Below are 21,868 nucleotides of genomic sequence, written 5' to 3' on the forward strand. Positions count from 1 at the left end.
ATTATTATTTAATGTAAACTGCATACAGCTCGGCTCCCTTTCACTAGTATTTTAAATGTGAAAAGCCAAAAATTGTTGGATGTTGATTCATGCTGCGGTGTGCCACAGGCTAACATGCCATGACTACAAGCCAACAACAAAATGATAGAAATGAGTGCTGACTTGCATTTATTTCGTCAGCTCCACATTCAAAGTAGTAGAAGCAGTGTGAGTGTGCACGTGCACACTCCAGCAGTTAGCAGAAATGTAGAGACCGAATGTCAGAATTGGTCAACTTATGACGTTTTATGTTGAAAAAAATCAAAATGCGTCTGCATGTAGACCACATTTTGCTGTCTAGATTATTTCCCACAAATCTGTTATGAAAGGAAAATGTAGATGAAAAGTGTTAAAGTGTAGTTTGATTCTCCCCTCAAATCCGTTTTGTTCCGTACTGTTCTTCTTTGCACTATCTGCTCAGCCACCTGATTTTGAGCACGTTGTCTGACTTCATTTGGCTGACCTCATATACTGTATGTGTTACTGAACCTAGTTGGAGCTGCGATCCAATTGATCCATCTGAGCTGTTCTCCTGAACCTAAATCTATCCCAGTTTAGTCCTTTTCCTCATTGTACACCTCTTCGCTTTGTCTTAATCGCCTTTGTCATGCGACCTCAATAAGCACCTCGGCGAAGATATGCAGTATTTTCTCACCAAGCTTCAATGCTGATTTTGAGAGCTGATTTGCTGACTTTTCAAGTTGAAGCCTCTATACTCTTTGTTACTGGCTAGAGCTTGAGATTAAAGGATAAGTTGTTCATTTCCTTTGGAATCCAAAACCCATAAGGAATATTTAACGGCAGTAAAAGTGCTTTTCATTATTCAGCAGATTCTATCTGAAAGAATACAGAGCTAGTTATGAGCGATTGATATGTAGCCTACTTTAAAAAATAATTATCAATTATCTCAACAAAAGTCCAATTTAGTCCAAACAGTTGGTTCAAAACACAAATATAATCAATTTATTATCTGGAAAGTAAGACTTAAGAAGCACATTTTCACATTTCAGAAGCTTGAAAGAATCATTATTAGTTTTTTCCATCAGTTGATTAACCATTTATTTTCTTGTTCAACTTGTCTTTTGGTATTTCAGTCAGCAGTAATTCAAAATGATACTCAGAGAAAATAGAATGCCATTTACTTTTTTCTGAAGTGACACCTTTAAACCTTGGATGGTCAAACTTGTTGGTACTGATTGAAGTCATAGTAATCTTTTCAACACATAAAACATGAATTTGGGTTGAGATTATGTTTTTTACTTTTTTGTTCTTTTGAAGAAAATGAAACGTTTCTGAAAGTTGTTTTTTCTTACAGCTGAAGAATAAGCGTCCCCTGTCATTTTGCATCAGTTTCATCTTTAAATTGTTGGTCCTTAGACAGACCCAGAAAATGTTCTTAGACAGACACGCTTTTTTCTAAATATAAGAGTATTTCATTTGAAGTCTCAAGTCCTGTGATGGGGTTACAGTCAGCCTGTGAGGGCTGCGATAGCCAAGGGAGCAAGTCTTCCCATTGGATGTCAGTATAGGTCGTTATTATAACCCCCTCGGTGCACAAACTATTCAATGTGGGGTCGGGAAATCAGGCAATTACGGGAGCCGCGGACATGGATGAAAGCCGACAGCCAATGGGGGAGTGCAGAGGGAGCCCGGAAAGCCTTAACCTCCTCTCGCCCTCAGGGAGCTGACTGGTCCACATCCCTGAGCCCTGCGCGTCCACAGGACAACCACAGCGCTTATTCAAATCGAGCCGATGCACCCGCCTCCATTTGTACTTACGATGCACGATTCATCCGCGGATAGTAACTGTTTATGATTGAAAATTGTGTTTATTTAAGACCATTGAGTGCGTTACACTGTCTACTGTAAAACAGCGTTTTCACTCTGTGAATTGAGGGTAATTACTGTGGGGAATGGAGCATGATTTCAGTCCCCCTTTGTGCTTACTCCACCCTCATTGAAACAAAATATTTTGTATCACCATCTTATCCAGAAAGAAATGCTCCCCCCATAAACCCTAACATGCAGAAAGCACAACGCAGTGCATCCTACAGCCCTGGGAACGCAAGGCCGTCCAGTTCTATTTTTGTCCAACACTGATGGCTTTTTGCTTGGGTGCTCTCACTGTTTGAGAATGGACTGTGGAAGTGGAAATGGAGGAGAGAGTGGACTTTTACCGACTGACATGCGCGCACACACTCATTCAAATACACACACGCACACACACCCACACACACACATACCTGCTCCGGGCTGTTTGAAGAGCCTTGAAACACCTGCTGCTGTAAGTGGATGGAAAGATGTATTTTTTTTTTCAGTGATGAGAAACCGGTTTGATCCGCGTTGAAAGCGACCCGGCTGGACTTTGGCAACCAATCTGAAAAAACTTCAAAGACCAAAACTGACAGATCTGAAGCTTGATGCACGGCAGGATTCATGTCCTTCTTTCTATTCACAACACTTTGTGAGAACGACTTTCATATTGTTACTGCTGCAACTGCCAACAGTTTTTTTTCCCCTCTGGTGTTCCAACCTATTCCATAGCTTTAAATTATTCACCCAGTCATGCATTGCTATGCCTTATGTTTTTATCAGTCGACCAGCCCCCGTTATGTTCAAGCTAAATCATTTATACCACCAAATATTATCGAGGTGCGGGGTCTCCTGTGTATTATTTTACAGTTGTCGTCGGTGTTCTGATTTGCGCACCGGATGCTCCGGCTCCTGTCAGCAGTCTCCATGGCACCGCCTGTAACCAAGACGAATCCCTCGTTTAAAGGTCCCACGATGCTGACAGGGAGACCGTCAGGATGTTTTTGCCCGAGGAGTGAAAGGGAAGATGGCAACAGGTTCTCTATTTCCCAACATCCAAAGCACGATGTTCGTGCCTCACCGCCCAGGCTCAGATAATGCTCTTTTCATTTGTTTTCTCACTAAGGATGCTGGTTAGAGGTTTGATCCCTTGTGTAGCCGTATGTGTTGAAGCATCCTTCGGTGGCGTAGATAAAGCCTCCTTCCTTCTGCAACCCTTTCATCAGGGGTTAAACGCTGCCTTTCCATTGCAGCATCCAAAAATACTGCCCGAGGGAAGAATAAGAGTCTATCATAAATTCAGGGTAGTAAATACATTTTGACGATTGCTATTTGTGTTAATTCAACTGCCTGGATGTAAAACCACCAGCAATGCAACAGTATATTAAAGCGCTCTCATATACATTGAGAAAACTCCCCTGTGAATGCCTCAGATAACATACAGCATACATTACACCATCTCTCACTCTCACACTGACAAATTAAAGGGACAGGCTGGAAATAATCTATAAACATTTTTAGCAACAACCTCACCCACGTAGACACCAACACTACCAATGAATTAAGGCTACTAACAATTATTGTCTAGTACAGCAGACTGTGCTAGTGAAAAAAATATGAACACATGTTATTACAACAATGGTTGTGTGTATTATATTGGTGATTTCATCTAAAGTCTTTCAGCTCGGATGAGGTTTACCGTACAGGTGTGTATGTCACATCATCACTTTTCATTACCACTGACTTTCTGTTCCACCGCTGTGCTGGTTTTTCTGGTTCTTGGTCAGTTTTCATCCAAAACCCCTGAGCAGGTGTCTGTTGGGTCACAGCGCCCCCTAGAGGCACAGGAGAGGCTCTGCAGCGTCAGGATGTCGCTTCCGGACAACATGCATTATCTCATATTTCCATTTTCATTTGGATCATATTGGCAAAACACAACTCCATAATACGTATGTAAAATATATTGGTTACACATTTTTGTGTTGTATGTAGGCTATAAATAGCTGGGTTTACTGATCATAGCTGAGAAAATTGCATCATCAAAGAGTCTGCTTTCTTTATATTACATTCTTTTTTATTTTGCAGAAATTTAAAAAAAAATGGACGTAACAGCGTGTGGTAGAAGTCCATGCTCACACTTTCCTGGCTCAGCTAATAGCTTCATATAACTGCAGAGTGGTGGAGAGAAGCTTTTTTGCCATAATTACAGCAATTCAGATCAATTTGAATAATGTTTAGCACAGCTAAGTGCAGTTTAAAGAGGAACCTCTTCAGAATTTAATGGTTGGGAGACTTTTGGCGGTTTGTTTTGGAACCAGTGATAACTCTGAATATCAAAAAATTGGAATGCAAATTTAACACCGGGCCGGTGCAAAACCAAAATACACTTAATCAGTAGTGAACAGTAGATTACATAAATTCCAAACTTTAAGTGAACTTGTTATTCAGACTAATTACCTCTGTAGTAAATATTAAAATAGTCATACTGTTGCTTGACAACAGAGGGAGCCAGCGCCATTTATGGAAGAGACTAAATAAAATTATTCTATTTATTAATACTTTCTGAAATGTGACTTTAACCAGCAGTTGGGCTGCAAAGGTCATGGATGAGTTGACAAGCATAAAAAGACAAACGATAGAATCTTCATGAGAGTCACTTGACTGCATTAAATAGTCCTGCTGCACTGTATTAGCTGTGGTTGTAATTAAGAGGAAGCCCAACGTTAGCGTATCAGCTCTGGATGTGATCATGAATTATGAAGTTGAATAACGGTTAGTTACGGACACGGTAAGTCAGTTATATGTACTGATGACATCCAGCCATTTTTTAATCGTGTTTGTTCCACTCTTCTCTATTTCTTAATGTAGTCTGTTGTTTTTTCTGATATGACGCACTTCCCAACAGCATCACTAAAAAATAAACTACTAATATTAATCAACATGTTTCTCTTGTCATGGAGAGAATTTATATTACAATAATCCACAGAAGTATTTTTTTTAACCCAGACTACAGGGACGTGCTTTACAAAAGATAAATTAAAAATTTCTTGGATGAGTGAAATTTTTGTGGAAACATCTTCTTACATTACTCATGAATGAAACACTGTCATCATTGCATTTTCAATATTGCGGCTTTTCAAGTGATCAACAAGATAAAAGCTCCGTAATGTAACTACAATGGGGAGAGTGTTTGGCAACTATTTTAGTAAACCTCAGGGGAAGCCGCCATGGCCATTTATCAAACAAAATGCTGTTGGAGGCAGAACTTTGACAGTGGCCTTCACAGATGAGCTGTGTCTGCTCTGAAGACGTAGTGGGCCAGTAGAGAGGGAAAGTTAATTTGACTTGACCTTTCTGGTACTTGAAACAAGTTGTTATTTCCTTCCTCGTGCCTCAGGAGTTATTAAGTGTGAGGGCAGCGAAATGTGATGAAGCATCGGTTGTTTGCAGTCCCACTGCCGGTTTCCCGTGTGAGAAGGAGCCAGAAGTGACCTGGGCTGGAACAGTGGAAGTCAGGGGAGATTCAAAATTCACTTATCAATATTATTGTTTTTTTTCAAAAAGAAGCACACAGCAAAATTATTTTTTTACTTCACTAAAAGGAGAAAGCTGCAATTATTTATTATTGTTATTTATTTATATGAACAATAATGCCTGCACCATTAATATTCATAGTAATATGAAAATTAATGAATTTAAATCATTCCTTTATTATACCTTTTTTTTAGTTTGTAAAAACTACTACGTTATTGAAAGTTCTACAACAAAATTAAGAGTTTGTAGTCATGTTAGCATCTCTGTTAGCGCTGCTTTGAGTTAAAGACTAATTTGATCATAAATAAGAGGATCACCAGGATACATCGTCTGGATCGTCTGGACAGGACACAATGTCTGTACACGTTGTTATGCCATTCGAGGTAGACGTCGGGATATTTTTATTATTATTAATTACAGTTAGATCAAATTGCAATCAATCATTCATCACTCACACACCGTTTAAACTTCAAAGTTAATCATCGTCCGCAACCGAGTGCTCTGTGAAATCAGATTTGCAGCTGAGGCACTTTTATGCTCAAATCCATGCGGTAGATTACGTCATTTCCCCCCCCCCCCCCCCCCACATTGCTCTGTAAGATCAAGATTAAACGGCTGATTCTTAAATGTGAAAGGGGTGAATAGGTATCATTAGATGGAACTGCCAAGGATGCATTTTCTAACTAAGTTAGTTGTAAACACATTAGGGTTCTACATTTATAAAACATACACACAGACTTGTGATCCTTCGACACGATGTTTGGTTAAACTATATATTATATACACCATATATCTGTTTTATGTTTCATCAAATAAATCCATATTCACAATATCTACCACAAATGTTGATAGATCAAACTGCCATGTCACCGGTGTGGTGACTTTAGTTGCCCTTGTCATGTGGCTCTCCCTCCAGGCTTTCATTATGCTTTAGTCATTTATCCAAAAAAGCTGAACCCCCCCCCCCCATGAAAAACAATTTCCAGAACAATACCAAGACGTTTCCCTGGAGGATCTGCTTGATACACATTTCTCGTTATAGTGCTTTAGCCGGCCACAGGGAAACGTTTTCCTAATGTCACAACACATTTGTTTTTCCATAGGCAACTACCAGCAGCATTGTTTCAAATGTCAGGTCCCATAATGCTCCAGGACTCTAAAAGCGCAATTCTTTGGTTGATTTCGACCGTCAGTATAGCAACATAATAGCAGCACTGATTGCCGCAGTTAAATAACGTTGGACCTGTAAAACGGCTAACGTGGCACCCTCGCATGAATAAAGCTTCATGAAAGCATTTCTCTCTCTCTGGAGCGCACCGGCACATCGCTCTGTGTGTGGAGGAAGCATCGCTTCTCAGATCTCCGGGTAGAAATACTCATTCAAAACGGCGTGCCGATGCATCAACCGCCCTCTTTTTATACACTTCTTCATTGCTCACACGTGTTTGTCCCTATTCATACTGGGACGTCGTGTTGCGTCTCAGAGCACGGAGCGGTTTGATCCTCCTCCGTGCTCACAGATAAAAGTCTGTGAGTCACTGACTGGGGTCTTTTAATGAGCTCACCCTCTCCACCTGTTTCCACCCCTACGTCTCTTCTATCAATAACAACGTGTGCACTCCGACTGAAACCTTCTCGTTGCCACGTAAGCTGGGAGTTACAACATTAGTTCCCGGTGCCAGATGGCAGCTGCAGTGGCCAAAACGAGATATGTTCACCAAGACATACAATATATTTAATATGGGCAACATGTTTATACTGTTTATCTATCAAGCTGCGCTGCAGTTTGTTCAAAATGAGCTCTTACATTTCATAAATTATACCTCACATCCACTGTTTTTGACTTTTACCCTTTTCAAACCCAAACACCAAAAAGTGAAGAAAACCAAAACAAACAGTGAAAGTGTCCAGTGGTTTCTATGGCACGCCTTGCTTTTTGCAGCTTCTTGTCCCAGTTAGGCAGAATTTGAGTGTGAGGTGGAGTCTAAGCGGTGAATTATTCATGGCAGATTCCTTTAGGCATGCTCACATTTAGCTGCTTTTACACACACACACACACACACACACACACACACTCAAACACATGCAGATGTGCAGACATGACACACCCATAAGTGTGTCATTAAAGCCGTAGCTGCAGGGTTACAAGGACAGCACGGGCATTTACACATCAGCTGTCGGTTTTCAACACTGGCAGCGATCTCCCTCCTTCAATGAGTTATGTGTTTGTGTGCAACGGCTCCTCAGGGGTAAAACACAGGTGACATGCAGAATGGCGTGTTAGAGAGCCACACAGGGAATCGCGCGCACCGTTTCTGGTCAACGTGTACAGAGACAAAGTGAGTCGGACAGCTCACGGTTATAAAATTCAATGTGAAGCTTTAAATTGTCACTTCAGGTTTCAAAAGCAATTGCAAGGTTGTTAGAAAGACGAGGCGCCTCTTTTCAGCACCTCATGAAACATCTTGCCGAAATCAACACTGCTATTTGTACTGGGATGATATTTGGCAAAAAGACAGGATCTGTAAAGGTTGTGTGAATATAAAGAGCTATCAGGACTTCGACAGGCCAGCCAGTCTGCTGGGATTTAGGTATTGATCCCATAACAAACCCCAGGTGAGAGGAAACAGCTTTTTTGACGCCCTTCATAGAAGTGACAGTAACACAAAGAAATGACCTTTAACTTGACGTCCTTTCTAACAAGCTTCATTCTTCAACTGGTTGAACTCAAGGACTCAAGAAAGTAAATACCAGAATAGACGCAATATAAATATATATCGAGCCTCCTACAGGAAATGAACCGGACAATCCGCCGGATCATCCGACAAAGAAAAGATAATTGTTTATTATTAATAAATGATGTGTGATAATTAAGTCTTCGGAGTATTTGCTGCTCAGACTCTACAGGGGGATTTGTGATCGATAGGCATCTGCCATCCCCCCCCCCCATGATGTTGGAGTTGGCTGATGAGGCTGCTGGGAGGAAGAGTTGATGGAGCTGATGGAGCTGATGAGGGTTAAGCTTGATGGGGAGGTGGAGGGATGCAAAACGGCAGCATGAACGTACAAACTGAAGGTGGAGAGATGATTCACATCATGAATACGTTACAAGAGACGGAAGATGATACGCTGACGATGGGATCGCTTCGTTGTGCTTATTGGAAAGACAAGACCAGCTGGTCCAAACAGCTGAATATGCTGAAATTATGAGTGAGAGAAGTGATTGGCAGAGGAGAAATAGGCCGTACGGGCTCTGGCGTGCATATTCTTACTGCCTGAGTTCACGCTACAGCTTCATTAGTTGACAGCTTTGTTTCATGATGTCTCTTCTTGAATTGAAAGTGTCAAAAAGCGTAAACAAAGCCGAGGATGCCGAGGCACCCATCCCAAAAGGGACACGTTGAGGGGACTTGGTGGATAATCAAAGGTTTTTTGGTCGTGTATCTTCAAAAGTACATGATGTGTGCGCGACAAATGATGAATCAAAGAATTTGATTGAGTGTGTTCTGTCTCTCCGTACTGTGACTTGCTTTGGGACCCTGAATTTGGCCGGTATGAATAAGCTTAGCTTGCTGAAGTGGCTGGCCAGGTCATTGGGGGGGTAAGTAGGGGGTAACTCTCTGACAGGCAAGTCTTAAGGAAGGCAGAGGACAAATTAGACTGCCATCATTGCCCACTGCACAGGTGAGCTACTACACCTTCAGGCTGTGGATACACAGTTCCTGCTCTGTCATGATCCGGATTCCTCCTTGTTTTGTTTTTCTACACACACACACACGCACACCCAGCTGATACTCATTAACACACCTCCTCATTCCCATTCATGCTTTCACTCGCCCTAAACACCCACAGCCGCTTTCTATAGCAATCAACTCTCACACTGATTCTCTACTCACCTGTTTCTGCTCACTGCTTAATTTGTTTGACTATTTCTAACCACTGTTTCTCTACTCCCCTGTCAGACTGTTGTTGAACGCTGAGCTGTTGCCTTGTCCTTGGGTTACCAATCCAGCGTTGTCTTGTTTCGAGATCCATTGTAAGTCTTGTCCCGGACTGCGTCTGCTGACGGCAGCCCCCTTAGTTTGAGTTTGGGAAGAATAAAAGACATTTTTCCGCACCTCTGCATCTGGGTCCTCTGTTCTCCACGTAACAGAACAGTCTGACCAAGATGGACCCAGCGGAGGAGGCACCTTTTCGCTCGGCGATCGAGGCCCAGGGAGCGCTTCTTGGAAGACATGATGGGGAGATCTCCGAGGCACGCCGTGCGGTGGAGAGCCTCTCCGCCCAAGTTTCAGACCTGTCATCACGGCTCCAGTTCCAGCTGGAGGCCCCCAGCGTTCGCGGAGGTTCTGCTGAACCCCGGATTAACAATCCCCCATGCTATGCCGGTGAACCTACTGAGTGCCGCTCTTTCATCACGCAGTGTGAGGTCGTCTTTTCCCTGCAGCCAACCACCTATGCACGTGATTCGGCGCGCATCGCTTTCGTTATCTCCCTGTTGAAGGGGAGGGCGCGCGAGTGGGGAACTGCCGTCTGGGGAATGGATTCGGATCTGACTGAGCGCTTTGAGTTATTTAAGGAGGAGATGATCAAGGTGTTCGACCGATCCGTCCACGGACAGGAGGCTTCTCGAGCCCTCGCCGTGCTTCGACAGGGTAGACGTCCAGTTACAGATTACGCCATTGAGTTTCGTACTTTGGCCATCTCATCTGGCTGGAACGAACCAGCCCTGGTTGCTCACTTCTTGGAGGGTCTTAACTCTGCCCTTAAGGAGGAGATATATGCCCGTGAGATTCCTGATCGGTTCGACCAGTTGGTGGAGCTCGCTATCCGTCTCGAGAAGCGCTTGGAGATGCGCCGCCACGCTCAAGGTTGGAGAGAGGAACAACCGGTCTCCCCGCCCACTTTCTCTGTCCCAGCAAGAGTCGAGCCGGAGGCTGAGCCCATGCAACTTGGTGGTATCCACATCTCGGCTTCCGAGCGACAACGAAGAATTGCCAATCGTCTCTGCCTTTACTGTGGCTCGAGTACCCACTTTGTTTCCACCTGCGCAGTAAAAGCCAGAGCTCGCCAGTGACCAGGGGATTGCTGGCGAGCGCGACTACCCTCTCCCCCAGATCCAGAGTTAAGTCTCGCACTACATTCCCGGTAACTCTTCGGTGGTCGGGCGGTGCAGCATCCTGTCTGGCCCTCATCGACTCCGGGGCGGAGGCCAGTTTCATCGATGAGCAGTGGGCACGGGAACATGGCATACCACTGGCTGACCTTGAAGACTCCACGCCGGTGTTTGCCCTGGACGGTAGTGTCATATCCAGGGTCCGTCAATCCACTCGGCCGGTGAGTCTCTCCATATCGGGGAACCACCAAGAGACTATTTTTTTTTATATTTTTCAATCCCCCTTTTGCCCTGTTGTTCTTGGCCATCCTTGGTTAGCTAAACACAATCCTCAGATTAATTGGACTAATAACTCCATTCTTTCATGGGGTCTGTCGTGTCATGTTGAGTGTCTTGTATCTGCAGTTTCTCCTGTCTCCTCTGTTTCTGTGTTTCAGGAGGAGTCCGGGGATTTGAACGGTGTGCCGGGGGAGTACCTCGATCTGCGGGCGGTCTTCAGCCGTTCTCGGGCCACTTCCCTCCCTCCTCATCGACCGTATGATTGCTCGATTGATCTAATTCCCGGTACCACTCCCCCTCGCGGTCGATTGTACTCTTTATCTGCTCCTGAACGCGAAGCGTTAGAGAAGTACCTCTCGGAATCTATTGCCGCGGGCACCATTGTTCCATCCTCCTCTCCCGCTGGGGCTGGATTTTTTTTTGTTAAAAAGAAGGACGGATCCCTGCGCCCGTGCATTGATTATCGAGGGCTGAATGACATCACGATTAAGAACAGGTATCCTCTGCCTCTCATGTCATCAGCCTTCGAGGTCTTGCAGGGGGCTAAGGTTTTCACCAAATTAGATCTGCGTAATGCGTACCATTTGGTTCGTATAAAGGAGGGAGATGAGTGGAAGACCGCGTTTAACACGCCCCTTGGTCACTTTGAATATCGGGTCCTCCCCTTTGGTCTCGCGAACGCCCCTGCCGTCTTTCAGGCCCTCGTCAATGATGTCTTGAGAGACATGCTTAACATTTTCGTGTTTGTATACCTCGACGACATACTCATTTTCTCACCCTCTCTCCAAGTGCACGTCCATCACGTTCGTCGTGTCCTACAGCGCCTCTTAGAGAATCGCTTATTTGTCAAGGCTGAGAAGTGCACATTTCATTCTCAGTCAGTGACTTTTCTAGGGTCGGTCGTGTCCGCTGACGGGATTGGCATGGATCCTTCTAAAGTTAAGGCGGTCACTGACTGGCCGGCTCCCAATTCCCGTGTCGCGCTCCAGCGCTTCTTAGGATTCGCCAATTTCTATAGACGGTTTATTCGCAACTTTAGTCAGGTGGCCGCACCACTCACTGCGCTCACCTCGGTCAAGTCTCGCTTCTCTTGGACCGAGGCGACCCAAGCCGCGTTTGATCGCCTAAAGACCTTGTTCACCACCGCTCCTATTCTCATCAACCCCAACACTGAGAGACAGTTCATTGTCGAGGTCGACGCGTCGGATGTTGGGGTGGGGGCGGTCCTTTCACAGCGCTCTCCTCTCGATGATAAGGTTCACCCCTGCGCGTTCTTTTCCCATCGTCTATCCCCTACAGAACGGAATTATGACGTGGGTAATCGAGAATTATTAGCGATCCGACTTGCATTAGGAGAGTGGCGTCATTGGTTGGAGGGGGCGTCTCATCCGTTCATAGTCTGGACGGATCACAGAAACCTCGAATACATTAGATCTGCTAAGAGACTTAATGCTCGTCAGGCTCGTTGGGCACTTTTTTTCTGTCGATTCAACTTCACCATTTCCTACAGGCCCGGATCGAAGAACATTAAACCTGACGCTCTCTCTCGTCTTTTTGGGTCTTCTGAGAACGCCTCAACCAAGGAGAACATCCTTCCTGAGGAGTGTGTGGTGGGAGCTGCGGTCTGGGGAATCGAACGGGTCGTCAAGCAAGCCCTTAGCCGGACCGTCACGCCCCCTCGGTGCCCTGACCGGTCACTGTTTGTTCCCCAGTCTGTTCGCGCGGCCGTCCTCCGGTGGGGTCATTCGTCCAAATTGGCTGTCCACCCTGGAGTCAGGGGAACTCTTGCCGTCATTCGGCAGAGATTTTGGTGGCCCACCATCGAACAGGATGTCCGTCGTTTCGTATCCGCTTGTCCTGTCTGCGCCCAGACCAAGTCTGGTAACTCTCCCCCTGCCGGTTTGCTCCGCCCTCTCCCGACTCCATCGCGTCCTTGGTCGCACATAGCCTTAGATTTCGTTACGGGTCTCCCTCCATCCATGGGTAACACTGTCATCCTTACCGTGGTCGATAGATTTTCTAAGTCCGCTCACTTCATTCCGCTTCCTAAACTACCCTCCGCTAAGGAGACCGCTCAGTCGGTGGTCAATCACGTTTTCAAACTCCACGGTCTTCCCACTGACGTTGTTTCGGATAGAGGTCCGCAGTTTGTCTCTCAGTTCTGGAGGGAATTCTGCCGACTGATTGGCGCCACGGTCAGTCTGTCATCGGGATTTCACCCCCAAACTAACGGGCAAGCCGAACGAGCTAATCAGACACTGGGTCGCATGCTCCGCAGTCTTGCGTTCCAAAATCCTTCGTCCTGGTGCGAACAATTACCATGGGCGGAGTACGCACACAACTCCCTGCCATCGTCTGCAACAGGACTATCCCCCTTTAACTGCTGCCTTGGGTATCAACCTCCGCTTTTTCCTTCCCAAGAGGTCGACGCTTCTGTTCCGTCTGTAGAGGCTTTTATTCGGAGATGCCGTCGCACATGGAAGAGAGTGAGAACTGCCCTCTGTCGTACCAAATCACGCACTCGCTTATCCGCTAACCGTCGGCGCGTAAGGGCTCCGAGATACGTTTGCGGGCAACGCGTCTGGCTGTCGACCCTAAATTTACCATTGCAGTCTAGCTCCCGTAAACTTTCATCCCGGTTCATCGGACCGTTTCCCATTATTAAGGTTCTTAGCCCTGCGGCTGTCAAACTCAGGCTTCCCCCAAAGCTCCGTCGCATCCACCCGGTCTTTCACGTGTCGTGTATTAAACCCGTTGTTCGGATGCCCACCCGTCCTGTTCCCCCACCACCCGCCCTGGCCGGTGGGTCCTCTATTCATACTGTCCGCAGACTCCTTGATGTTCGCCCTCGGGGTCGTGGTTTCCAGTATTTGGTCGATTGGGAGGGATACGGTCCTGAGGAGAGATGCTGGATTCCGTCCCGGGACGTCCTGGACCGCTCGCTCATCGAGGACTTCCACCGCACCCGCCAGGCTCCGCCTTCGGGAGCGCCAAGGGGCGCTCGTTGAGGGGGGGGTACTGTCATGATCCGGATTCCTCCTTGTTTTGTTTTTCTACACACACACACACGCACACCCAGCTGATACTCATTAACACACCTCCTCATTCCCATTCATGCTTTCACTCGCCCTAAACACCCACAGCCGCTTTCTATAGCAATCAACTCTCACACTGATTCTCTACTCACCTGTTTCTGCTCACTGCTTAATTTGTTTGACTATTTCTAACCACTGTTTCTCTACTCCCCTGTCAGACTGTTGTTGAACGCTGAGCTGTTGCCTTGTCCTTGGGTTACCAATCCAGCGTTGTCTTGTTTCGAGATCCATTGTAAGTCTTGTCCCGGACTGCGTCTGCTGACGGCAGCCCCCTTAGTTTGAGTTTGGGAAGAATAAAAGACATTTTTCCGCACCTCTGCATCTGGGTCCTCTGTTCTCCACGTAACATGCTCAGGTGACAAAAATGAATTGAGCTTTTAATTCTGCATTCAGCCTTTTTTGGGGGGTCTCACCTGTGTGTTTACTCCTGCAATTTGTCAAGATTGTGGAATTTTTTGTGGGAATGTGGAATTATTTAGAATGTGTTTGTACCCAGCTGCAACCAAATTTATCCCGGTGGGATAATTATGTCTGACTTGACCTTGAATTAGATTGTTGATGTTAACTCTGGAAATTACTGTGGCAATCAAAAGAAATCAAGCGTATTGTACGTGTAAATACACCTTATCAGGTGAGTTTTCAGTTCAATAGAAAAAAAAATTAAAAGAAAGTGTGTTCCGCTGGGTTTAACAGGTACTCTGGATGTTTAACGGGTGTGGGTGGTGTTTTTTTACGTAATGCTATTTAGGTAGTCAACAAACATTGGGACAGGTGGGCACAGCTGCCTCCTCGGGACAGGGGAGGGGGGGGGGGGGGGGGGGGGGGGGCTGATGAATGTGTGACGTTGGCGAATTGCAGCAATTGCTAAAGTGTACGTGAGGAGAGACCAGCCAGGACGCACTGACTGACGCGCAGAGGAGGGGAGGCAAGTGGAGGGGGGGGGGGGGGGGGGGGGGGTGCGACAGAGGGAGGTGGGGAAAAAAAAAACCACATCAGGGTAGTCGGGTCGGGTGGATGCGAGGGGACGGAGAGCAGCAGACCGGCTCTGCAGGCAGGAACACCGAGGGGTCCCATCAAGTGGTCTGGTGTCTGCACCGAATCCGCTTCAGGGATGTAGTCGAAGCGGATCAGAGCTCAGCCCGCCCGAGCTCATCGTCATGAAGAAACACTCCGCGAGGGTCGCCCCGCTGTCCGCCTGCAACAGCCCGGTGCTCACCCTCACCAAAGTGGAAGGTAGGGGGGGGGGGGGGGGGGCGTATGATTTCAGACCACGCGCGCGCGTGTCCAGCCTGGCGTGCCTCTCGTGTCAGGGAGTGTTTGTTGCGTTTAGAAGCGTCCCGCCTCCCCTTTGGTGGTGTGACCGAGGTGTGTGTGTGTGTGTGTGGGGGGGGGGGGGGGGGGCTAAATATTCCGCTCACGGCTCTCGTCCGTATCCGATGGAAGAGCCGAGGGTCAACTTTAGGAGATCGCACAGAGGGCGCGAGGAGACGGGAGACGGGAATCGACGCGGGCGCGCGCAACTTGCCGCGCATCTATACGAGGCGACAGCCACGCGCCCTGTGTTTGTATTTCCATACATGCAACTCATCATTCATCATCATTCTTTTCTGTCATCGTGTGATGTTGCTTCCCCCTCACCCCCCTCCCCACAAACATATCTGCATTGCCTGAATTAGTGTGCCATTGACGCATTAAATCTTTTTCAATTTTTTTTCTTTTTGGCGGGGGTGGAGGGTGGAGAAGGGGGGTTTGGGGGGGGGGGGGGGCATTTACAGTCCGTATAGGGAGGATCTTAAGTTGTTATTGCAGCAGGGATTCCCTCTCACACTCTCCACCCTCCACCCGTCACTGCCTGCAAGAGTCACAGCCGAAATACCAGCGCATCATGTCAGAGCAGATGGGACGCGACCCCCCCCCCCCCCCAGTAAACATGTCAACGGTCCCTGGAAACTGGTCTTCATTGTGCCTTTACATCAGGGCGAGAGTCCATCTGATCTGCATGAGCATGACACAATTAAGGGACGAAACCTCTATGACTCTGTGTGTGTGTGTGTGTGTGTGTGTGTGTGTGTGTGTGTGTGTGTGTGTGTGTGTGCACGTGTTGTTGGATTTGCACCTCCAGCATGCATCGTGTCATTGGTTGCAATGATCTCCTCATCCTTGTGCGTGTGCAAAGGAGCCGCCTGTTCCTCCCCTCACTACAGAGGACTAGTGAGTGTGTGAGTCAACCCTGAATTGTCTCCTGATTTCACGGCGTTATGGCGCTTTGCATGTCAAGGAATCCGCACCTCAGGCAATTTAAGTGCAGTGCAGCGGAGAACTGCTTAAATAAACGCTGGTGGCAAACCAGTAAACTTGTCACAATGCAGAAAGAATAGATCATTCGCCAAAATGTCAGTGTTTTGGGACTCTACCTGTTATTGTTTGGGAGTTGACAATAGTTTTATTTTTGTGAAGATATGTTAATACTTTATTATGCATCATTTATGACTCGACCAGCTGCTAGAATGCGAATGAAGGATTTTCCAGCAGTTTCCAATATGCACACTGCAGAATCAACTAGCCATATGCTGTGGCTGTTTAAAGTGTGTTGCATATTCACTCACTTCACTGCTGCTGGGTAACCGACAATTATAAGCTTATTAGTGCATTTGTCAGCTCAAAATATTTTTTCTAGAATAGCTGCCTCGCAAGCTTCTATATTAAGAATTAACAAGAGCTGTGCTGTGGAAAGCGAAAGGATTGTAAATCGGTGGACGGAGTCAAAGCTCCCGGGTTTATGGTATCAATGTACTACTCCACATTCCAGCAGCTGCTTTGAAGGAGGGGGGGGGGGATCGCAGGGGGGACACACACAGCGGATCAACACTTTCCGAGGCTTTGCTGTTTATGTGACCTTGGCTCCAACACCTCATATCAGTAATGACCTTCGCCCAACTGTCAAGGAGTTACTTTTTTCAGTGCTGGATATTCATCGGTCTCTCTGTGCTCTTCTTGCTTTGCGTCCAGTTAACCTCCACAGTGTCACAGAGCATAAGGGTGGAGATTTTATTACGGTTCAAAGCTGAACATTAAAAAACATTTTGGTAACATCTCTTCTGGAAGCATGAAGTCAGATTTAGCCACGCTTTGGAGGAAAGGTGAAACCGCCTCCAATCGATTTTAACGTCAGACTTGGTTGAATCTGTGAGAATCTGGTAGCACATCCGAGTATAATCAGACGTTCCCCCGCTGCTTCTCTTTTGTAACCAAAGATTCATCGTCTTCATCTGCAGTTTTTTCCTCTTCTTGTCATATGTGCTCTTTTGATGAATCCGCCCAACTAACAGACCTTGATCCCTTTATTGAATTCTCTTTAAATATATTTCTATATAGTGACAATGTCTCTGTGGGGTATCTGTATTATTTCATCATAGGCAGTCAAGTTCATAAAAATCTCTTCAATCTCTGTAATTTCATTACACGCTTGGAAACAGAGCAGACGCCTTTGAAAACTGATTCAGTGTGCATACGTCCCCGAGGGAGCAGGTCATATTTTACCAGCTGCTATTGTGAGCGAGCTGAACTTTTCTCCAGGGCGCCATGCACCTCGACCGCACATCAATCGATCGATACCAAATTATGACTTTTCACACCCGGAAGTGAGTCATTTAGCATGAAATGGGATCTCCAGTGTTTCCCAGTAAGATAGATTATCATTTTAGTGAGGACATTCAAGCAGTTTGCTTTATTCTGCGTGCCTGAATGTGTTTTTGTGAACGACAGCAAGTTAAGCGTGGGACACGTTTCTTTGTGCGGATTATGCTTTAAGTGATGGACGTAAAGTCTGTTGATTTGTCCTGTCTGTTTGGTCTTTGTGCACAGTGCATGATTACAAAAATCCTTCCCCTCATGCTAATTCACATAGGACATGAATAGAATAGAAACTTGTAGCTTGAACTTACAAAAGTACAGTCAGGCCTGTGTCAATAGAAGAAAAACTGCAGTATGGAGATGAAAAAACACACGTTTTAAATGGAAAAAAGTGAAATTAAAAGATCCCCAGAAGCACTTGTGAATTTCTAAGATTTCCCGTTAAAGGCCATTAAAGTGTGACGTCTCACTTTAATCCTCTGGATGTAATTAGAGTTGACTTCGACTTTGAGGGTAGTCGGAGGAGCAATGGATTTATTTAATTTTAAAGGCGAGTGAAACGGGGCTGTCACGCTTGATAAGTGTGCAGTGAATACGCTGCGACAGGGCTTTTATTTTATTGTGAGGACAAGCGTTTGCTCAGATTTACGCAATACACAGTGTGTGGGCAGATAGTGCCACCAGATTAATTATAGTTAATAATATTTCACTTGGTAGATGGACTCGTATTATGTACTAAATTCATTTATTGTTAAGTTCATTTGGGGTTTGCCTCCACGATTTCTTGGCTGCATATATCTAATTTGTGGTCATATATGAAAGTGCCTTTTTTAACAGTGTCGTAGGGTTTTATCTTTGAGCAACATAAAGCGGAAGCTATAAACCCTAACCCTGATTTAAGGGATGATCCAAAGACTTATTCTGGATGCAATAGACTGCCTGTCCTCTCTAAATGTCTAATGTAGCCAATAGACCACCGACGGCACATTTGTAGTGAACCTGTAAGGCTAATCATTACAAAATATTTCCCCCACCAATGTCCACCAACAGCAGTTAACGAAATCGAAACCAGGCCGAGTCAGCAAAAAGGTGTGCTGCGCGCTTCCTTAATCTCTAAAAAATGATTGAGGTTGAAAAAAGCGTTCAGTCGCCAGTGAGGGTCATTTCACAGCGGAGACGCAATGACATGGTTGAAATACATCTGAAAATAGTGAAGTCCATAATCAGAATTATGTAAGACCGACACAGCTCGTGCGTTATCGTCGGCCTCGGGCTGAACAGAGAGAGTAAAAACGCACTCAGACTGCACACCTGCCTCTTTGCCTGTCCATTACTTTAACAGTGCCAATCCTTTAAATATTGATTTGAGTCAGAAAGCGCCTCTTGCCAGTCCGTCAAACTGCAGGTCCATCACGCTACAGTCGTTATTGTAACGGGCCGCGCGATGGAGGGAGGGAGGGATGCTTCAGGACTGTGCGATATGCTGCTGTGCAGTGAACACGCTTCCAAAAATGACTAATTACCAGTGCTTTGCCTTAACACACACGCACACACATGCTGGCCCCCTTGCACCACTTCTTTGTCATGTCACCACGACAATGAGGCTTCGAAGGGGCCTCGGCACCGACCGGGCATCTGTCCAACCATCTGGGCGGGTCGGGGGGGGGCAGTGGCGAACAACAAGCACGACTCGCCAAAGGAACGTACTCCGTTGTCCTCTTGAGTTTGAAGGACAAACCGGTTGCCGGAATTACGGAGGACGGGATCAGTAACAGTCGCCCCGCACTTGCCTGCCCTCTCTCCGGGGGCCTTTGTCCCCCTGAGCCCGTGTGGTCCCACCTTCTCAGCGGGGTGTGTTTCCATGCGGACTCTCTGTTGGGTTATTGGGCGAGACAAGTCTTTGGCAGATGAGGCGGCTCTGGTGAGTTGAAAGGGCTCTGAGTGTCAGCCGGGCCTGACCAAGCTGTCACAGACAAGCATCACAGACGCCCAGCCTCCAGCAGACTTGGACATTACAAAGACACTGGCTGCTGTCTGTCTGTCTTCAGCCTGTTATCATGTCCTGACTTGATAAAACTACCATCCTTCTGTAGTGGGACATTTGTAGTTTACAGCTTGCTTGAATCATCAATAACTGTCTTGCTTCATAAACATTACGGCTGAGACTTCGATGTGTCAAAAATGACAAAACCTGTTGGTCAAAAGGGGATTGAAGGATTTATTTTTGTTCAGAGGACCGATGCAGTGATCGATGTTGTGTGACAGCCAAAGATGAACATGCATTTTGCATTTAATCACCTAAAGGCAAACTTTAGACAAGACATAATGTTGGATTATCAGCATGACGGAACAATTAAGTTTCACTCGTATCCATCACCGAGCACCCAAGAGACAGTAAGACAAGGAGACAAGTCTTTCTCCGAAGTGTGTGTGTGTCTGTGATTGATCTGTTTACCCTCTTGAATCACTGAGGCGGAGTGCTGCACTGCACTCTCAGTCCCGCAGAGGTGTCGCCCTACGGACAAACGGACAAACCTCTCCTCTCTCTTATCTCGCCGTCTCCGACTTGAGGTCTCGGAGAAGCATTTTTGACACCTTGACGATATAGTCCCGACTGTCTCTTGTCCTGGCTCCTAAATGAGCTCCCCAATGACATCACACCTCCACCTGGACTCAAGGTAGCACTTGGCTGTAGCATTTTGAAGTTTGGCTTTCTTACCAAAATTGTACTTCCATAATTCCTTGTGTTTCGGGTCCGGACCCTCACGGTTCAATGCACTTATTCTATGTCGCTTTGGATGGTCAGCTAAATGAAATGAAAGTGGGTCCGTCATGGCCAGGCATCGTGAAGTGTGGCAATAGGCGGTCGGCCTGGCAGGGCCTCCGCTGGTGCGTTTGGGATTTGCAGCGATCAGCTGGAGAGATCTGCACTGCAGAGTCTGCAGGGGGAGAGGGAGGGAGGGGGGGGGCGTGAGAGGGAACGAGGCTCGTCGGGAGGCAGGGAAGCATGCCTGAGTTGCAAGAAGAACTGGAAAACTGGCTAGATGAACGTCAACCCCAATTGGATTATTTTGACCCTGCTGGACGTAGAACGTATACTCAGTTCTCTCGCTGTAAGGGGGCACTAAAACACCAGAGGCAGACCAATGAGAAAACGCTATAAAGAATGATTTACTACGCCCGTGGTGGTAAACACACAAAGGTTAAGACGTATCACTCAGAACAAGTGGATTTCCCTTTAATTAAAAGTATCACACCGTTCACTGTGATAAAGACCCAGCAACGCTTGAGTATTATCCCTTGTCTTCGCTCAAGAGCACCTTCACCTGTGTATATTGAATTCCGTGGTTTCAATAGGCTGTGGTTGGGATTGAAGCATTTGAGGAGGAGACATTGAAGATTTTGCGGATGCCTGTTCAGGTTCCGTTAAGCATGTTTGGGCCTAGATGGTCTCGAATTAGTGGAGATATTTTCAGTTTTCGGTTAAATTGTGTTTTTCAGTTAATACAGTAATCTGCAATTACCCCTAATCCTTATCTGCTTTAGTTCGTAAAATGCTGAAGTAATTCATAGATATTATAAAAAGTACACTTAATCAAACCAAAGGTAGTGTCACAGTCTGTCCTTGACGGTTCACATTTCAATACCGACCGATAAGGCTAAGAGCCTTCATTTAATCATTTAGCAGTTAGAGAAGGAGACTCTTTCTGGGATTTTCAATCATGGTAATAACGGTTTCAAATGTCATTAGAGGAGGACCCTTCCCATCTCACGAGCCACTCCACCTCTCTACCGAGCCAGCGCTCTCCCACTGATGAGTTCAGCAATGCTCCATGATGTTCATCACCGGCTCCAAGGTTGATACGGTGTAATTAGTCACCGTCAAGCCAGAGAAACAATTGCATCACCATCAAATATGAAATCAATATACATTGATGCCTCTAAATAGTAGAAGCTTTAATTATTAATTCAAGCAACTGCATTTCATCTAAAACAATTCATAGCATATTATCTTGCAAGTATTATGCTAACAGCTTATGTGAAGTGTGACAGGACGCGCAATGTTGTCATGACACTCGGCTAATTAACTTCACGTGTACCGGGTCTTGAAATGATTGGCTGGGCCCCAGGGCCACCCTGGGGACTGATTGGCTTGGCCCATCACTGGATTTGGAAGATTAAACCGTGCGGCAGTACGGAGCAGCGGCCGGGGCCACGGGATGTGGGACGGAGGCCCAGGAAGGACAGAAAGTGGGCAGCGTAAACAGGAGCTGACCTTCAGAACCAGACAAAGAGGCTCGGAGCTCAGAATAGAGAAACCTAATTCTCACCCGTGTCCCCTACACTTTGACAGACATCC

At 46.3% G+C, this 21,868-nt stretch overlaps 1 protein-coding gene across 2 annotated transcripts in view; it reads left to right on the top strand.

Annotated features, from left to right (window-relative positions):
- The window catches only part of slc35f3b (solute carrier family 35 member F3b), a 38,620-nt gene that overhangs the window by 7,064 nt on the left and 9,688 nt on the right, over nucleotides 1-21,868 (top strand). Inside the window, exon 1 of one of the 2 annotated variants that reach the window (XM_040179570.2) lies at nucleotides 14,747-15,108. The exons of the other annotated variant lie outside the window; for it this stretch is intronic. Within the exon in view, the coding sequence (XP_040035504.1) occupies nucleotides 15,033-15,108 (76 nt within the window). The 5' untranslated portion in view covers nucleotides 14,747-15,032. Of the gene's footprint in view, nucleotides 1-14,746; nucleotides 15,109-21,868 lie in introns of those variants that run through there. 2 annotated transcript variants of the gene reach the window in all.

The sequence above is a fragment of the Gasterosteus aculeatus genome, chromosome 6, assembly GCF_964276395.1.
Source record: "Gasterosteus aculeatus chromosome 6, fGasAcu3.hap1.1, whole genome shotgun sequence".
Classification (NCBI taxonomy): Eukaryota; Metazoa; Chordata; class Actinopteri; order Perciformes; family Gasterosteidae; genus Gasterosteus; species Gasterosteus aculeatus.